The sequence below is a fragment of the Populus trichocarpa genome, chromosome 3 (assembly GCF_000002775.5).
Source record: "Populus trichocarpa isolate Nisqually-1 chromosome 3, P.trichocarpa_v4.1, whole genome shotgun sequence".
In the NCBI taxonomy this organism is placed as follows: domain Eukaryota; kingdom Viridiplantae; phylum Streptophyta; class Magnoliopsida; order Malpighiales; family Salicaceae; genus Populus; species Populus trichocarpa.
In genome coordinates, this window is record NC_037287.2 from 151870 (window position 1) to 156968 (window position 5099).

Sequence of the window (5099 nt, forward strand, 5' to 3'; positions counted from 1 at the left end):
CAACTGTACAATTTCCACATTATAATTCATCGCTGATGAACACAGCGTTTGCGATTGTAGGTAAGAGGTCTCACTGTCTCTCTCACTATCGCCCGCGCACACACAAACGCACTGAGCCATTTTCCATCACCAACATGCTTAGGTGGAGCACATCAAAACCTGAATCAATTCCATAGTTTTTGGAGACAAGAACTGATGGTCTAACCAACGTGATAAGGCAAAGAATGGACTAGTAAAAGACTTGATTGAAAACTTTGAAAAATTGTTAAAGCGAAGGGGCCAAGCCAAGCCCATCTTTGTGGTTGTTGCACACTCCTTGTCAACGAAAACTCCTGGTCAGATATCATACGTGACACCACACGAACAGGGCTGGTCAAAAGATATTCGATACATTCAAAAAGACATTAACATTTGGCCATTCTAATTTCTTGATTTCAGGTGGCAAGCTAGTAATGATCTGGTCCGAGACAGTCATCATTTTCTATAAAGTGGTTTCTTGATGATAGCTCACCCACTCTCTACTTGCAATAATAGGATTGAATTTACCCTTCTGTCATCTATTGAAAAGAAATCTTTTCTTCATGAAAGCGCAACAAGGGTAATGAAGAAAAGCTAAAACGGAAGTGAAAATGATAATATGAACTATACATTTCAATGCCAAAGAATACACAAAAAGCATTGAATTACAATTCCATTCACTTGAGTCACTGAGCATTACTCTTCAATGGCAAACCAGAAACTGAAGGAAGAAGACCGGTTGAAGCAGTTCTTCCAATAGAATTTAGAGTGAAACTAACCAAGTGAAAGGGTGAAACCACGTCTCACTTTGAAGCACTATCTATGTGTTATCCAGACAAAAGTTAAAGCAAACAGTGAAAAATAAATAAACAAGCAGAGAGCAGCAACGGCTAATTACTCACCAAGATCCCTTATACAACTCAGTAGTAAAAACATAGAATGAAAGTTCATGCAAGGAAGTTCACTCGGGAATTTTCATTTTTGCAATTGTTTATCTGCATTTCAACAAGATTCAAGTAAACAACAGTAGAATTGATCTATTTAATCAAATATCATGCCAGCTCACCTGGTTCTTGAGTTCCCAAGCGTAAGCTCTAGATCGTCTGATCCACATTCTTCATGGATCCTCTCTCCTTCCCATGGCTTCACTAGACCAGTTGCATTACATCGAAATGCAAACTCATCTGAAATCTCGGCCATGGGAATATCAGCTGTATGATCAGAGCCAGCTGCAATGGCAGGTGAACATGTACCACTTTGACCTGGAGTCCACATGCGGGATCCACCATTGGATCCACCACCACCAAAAGCCTCTTCCTTGAAGCCAAATGGGTTGGAGGCAACTAGGCTGAATGTGGGAGACGTTGGACCGCCTTGTGGTATTCGAATCCCCCTAAACCATTCTGGATCGGGAACAATTTGGCGGCCAGGACTCGGTGGAGTTGAAGATGGCAAGAAGGAGTAGTGCTGCCCACCCCAGCCTGGGCGGATAGATTGGTCTTCCCAGTCAGCTTTTATTCGAGCGGTTCGAGCTGTTGGAGAGCTCAAAGGAGGAGTAACAGGAGCACTTATGGAGCCACCATGGATGTAGAGATGAGGAAACTTAGAGGAGGAAGCTGATGAAGATGCTGATGAGAGGTTTTTGAGCCATGGTATGAGGGAATTGCAATCCATATTGGCATTAGCAGCGTATGAGGATGAAGCTGGACTGGGAAAGGAAGAGGATCCAGGACTTGGGTTGTAGGAAGCACAAGGGCTAGGGTGGTACGAGGAGCATGGACTTGTTGTTGCAGAAACACCAAGAATGTCCATGCGTTCTACAGGTTTGCATCCCTAAAAAAAGAAAAAAACGATGAAACCAGGGGCTTGGAAAAAACATTAACGAAGTCATAAAAAGTTCACCACAGATCACTTGACGAAGTGATACTGGTAAGGCTATTGCAAAGAATATGCCAAACAATAACAAAAACAAGTAACATTATTTTGATGAAAAAATATATTTTTCCAGCCTTACAAGCATATCCTCGGTGCGTGCCAGTATCCAATTTAAGAACAGCGCCTAAAGTTTCAACCAAACTAGTAACAGGGACGAGTCAGTTTCCAATGGCATTTGACAAAGCAGTGTCAGGATGCAAAGATAGGAGCTCTAACACGTGTCTACAACTGAAGAAGGCTTTATAAAATGACCAGAGCAGCTGGAAAATATGGCATGGAATTGGAAGTGAATTTAGAGAAATAAGCCAGCAAGTTTACGTATAGATAAACAATTAAAACCTAACAGTGGATGAAGGTTAAATATCCACATTTTTAAAAATTTAACAAATTCACTTCCGCAGGTCATTTCTTCACAAGATACAGATATTACTCTCAACAATCACCATAAATTTCCTCTATAATCCACTATTGCATTCTTCCCAATGCTTCATTCCTCTAGATTATATCATATAGATGGGGAGACAATTTTGCCGTCTTTTTTCCTCTGGACTTACCCACCTACATCTGGATGAATGAGTTTCAGCTCAGGAAATACCATTATTCTTGTATTTCTTGTTAAAGAACTATATAAATTATATTTGAAGATCTTATCTAATAGGTTTTCATTTTAAAAGGAGATCACCTGACAATCTTTAACATTCCTTAAAACGACCCGCATACCCAACAAGACAAGTATTTTGACAATCTCCAAGCCCAACAGACATTATTTACTAGACTTACGTAAATTTATTCTCAACTTGAAGAACAGTAATTGAACTCCAGTGGAACTCCACAAAAGAAGCAGCAACACTATCACCAGCAGAAACACCTCCCAAATGGGAAACTGAACAGAACTGAAAAAAGGGTCTGCATTTCTACTGGCAAGGAACTAAAAGCAACTCAACCAAATCTATGAAAGAGAGCCCCAGACCCCTACAGTCAAGATGACCCTTTACCACATGCTACGGTTCTCATGTTGTTTTCAAGGGCATTTTGGTCTTCTTAGGAGGTCTGTGCTGCTGCTCCATGTTCTCTCTAACAGACCAAAGTGAGTCTTAAAGTTGGTTGGCAAAAGAAGGAAAGAAGAAAGAAAAGAGAGAATCTTGTGGTTCACGCGAGAAAGCAAAAACACTGACATCACCCAGACTAAAAAAGGAAACAAGATCGCTAAAGCAGTGCTGACCGGATCTAACGTACGCCGGTGAACACCGCACTCATAAAAAAAGCAGCCAATAAAACACAAGGCTGACGATCTAACGTGTGCTGGAGATAAACCCCAGAAAGGCGATACAAAAAAATCAGCAAACGAATCTAACCCCACTGATCACACCAGCTTTAGAGAGAAGAAAAACACCTCAGTAACGCCACCGCTACGGCAACAGAAACCGGCGCACGTTAGCATGCAATGTCAAGCTTATGTTAATATGCGCCACAACTAGCCCCACCCAGTTAACACCTAAAGTAACCACTGCCAAGCTAGCTTAAGCAAAATTGAGCAATAATCATGAAATGCAGGAGCTGGGTTCATAGTATTTTTGTGATTTCCAACGCTTATTGTGATAACAGAGTCATGAATGATTCTAAAATGCACAGAGAGGACAGTAATGCGATTAAATAGACAAAACTAATCAAACTAGAAGTAACCCAGAATTCATGTTCAAGTAATAAGAAAATTAATCACTTCTCTTTTTTTGTTTCTTCATTAAACGAAATTAAAACACGAAAACTGTTACTTTTTTAAGTTTTGGCTACCTAAAAGCCTAAAACCAAAGTTAAGCAGAAATGAAATACAGATGGTGAATAAACGAGTAAAAAGAAAAGTACCTTACGGAAAGTAGTGCCATCGGGCTCGACGGTCCAGCCAGCCTCATTGCAGAGGGCTTTAAGGACTTCATTATTGTCACAATGTTTTGGAAGCTTGTAGTTGCCATACATTCTTAGCCCAGAAAATATCTTTGCTGCAATGGCTCTTCTTCTCCTTTCTCTTCTCTTGTTGTTCTCTCTTTCTTTCCATGTTGGTAGTCTCGTACCTGAAGTCATACTTCTAGTCTATAACAAAATTGATCTACGAAGTGACTGGATTAGCAAGAAAGGAGCAAGATTCTATATGGGCGGTACTTGGAAGACTCAGTAAAACTGAGTTTAAATTTTCGGACTAAAATTTTGTTGTGGAAGTCTGGTTTTTTATTAAAAAAAGTGTGTTCATTGAGGACTGGAATAAGTAGATAATGATGAGAAATCAATGAAAGCTGCAATTTTTTAGGGACCTAAAAACGAAAGAAACCTGTTATGGCTTGAATGAGAGCAATTGGAATTGGTAAAGGGTAACTGGTCAGATCAGATCCATTTGAATATAGATTTTAGAAGGTGGCCATGAAACTGGAGGTCATGTTTTTTTGGTTGAACCCGGGAAGAAGCAAAACCTGAAGAAATCATCAGGAGAACTGTCAGCTAAATATGTTGGAGCTGGGTGCTTTCCACTATTAGTCCTTGTTGATGTTTTATCTACGAATTTGCCACTGACATTGGATGGAATTTTCTGAATAGATATAGTTCTTCAAATTGTATAGCAAGACCATATAAATATTCTCTCATGTCAATAAAATAAACTGAAAAAAATATATATCAATAAAAAATATAAGTATTAAGATTCAAAAACCCCAACTAATTTGTTAGGTTTCTTAAAACAAATATACATAGCGAAAATGATAAATTTAAATTTTTTCAAGAGTTTTAAAAATCTCGTTAGACAGATTTAAAGTTGTTTAAAGTTTATACAAAGATTACCTGAAGAGCAACTGTTCTTTTCAACTTTAAATAATTTATTCAAGGCTAGTTATTACAAACCATAAGTTGTCCAAATGTCCGATTGGGTTTCTCGAAACACATTCACGTAGCAAGAATAATAAAATTAAATTTTTTTAGGAGTCCCAAGGATCTCATAAAACAGATTTAAAGTTGTTCAAGGTTTATAAAAAAAATTACCTGAAGAGCAGTTCTTTTTGACTTTGAATAACTTCTTCAAGGCTAGTTATTGCAAATCACAAGTTGTCCAAGTGTCTGGAATTTAACGATAATCCACACGAACCACCGGTGAGAAATCTTCT

At 38.7% G+C, this 5099-nt stretch overlaps 1 protein-coding gene across 4 annotated transcripts; it reads right to left on the reverse strand.

The window, feature by feature from the left end:
- Positions 1 to 624: 624 nt before the first annotated feature.
- Positions 625 to 4447, reverse strand: LOC18095445 (BES1/BZR1 homolog protein 4). 4 transcript variants are annotated; one of them, XM_006370038.3, is made up of 3 exons: positions 3817 to 4447; positions 1085 to 1851; positions 625 to 1013 (listed from the first exon to the last, which is right to left on the reverse strand). In XM_006370038.3, the coding sequence occupies exons 1-3, from the start codon at positions 4030 to 4032 to the stop codon at positions 1010 to 1012; spliced, it is 987 nt and encodes a 328-aa protein (XP_006370100.1). In that variant the 5' UTR covers positions 4033 to 4447; the 3' UTR covers positions 625 to 1009. The 4 variants fall into 4 exon arrangements, with proteins under 4 accessions (XP_006370100.1, XP_024452507.1, XP_006370101.1 ...); XM_024596739.2 differs by lacking the exon at positions 3817 to 4447 and adding exons at positions 2033 to 2213; positions 2734 to 3669 and having other exon boundaries at positions 625 to 1851; XM_006370039.3 differs by having other exon boundaries at positions 625 to 1851.
- Positions 4448 to 5099: the final 652 nt, after the last annotated feature.

Coding starts and splice junctions, on each gene's coding strand:
- LOC18095445 (XM_006370038.3), bottom strand. CDS start 4,032: ATGACTTCAGGTACGAGACTACCAACATGGAAAGAAAGAGAGAACAAC. Junction 1,852..3,816: donor ATGGCACTACTTTCCGTAAG/GTACTTTTCTTT, acceptor TTCTTTTTTTAG/GGATGCAAACCTGTAGAACG.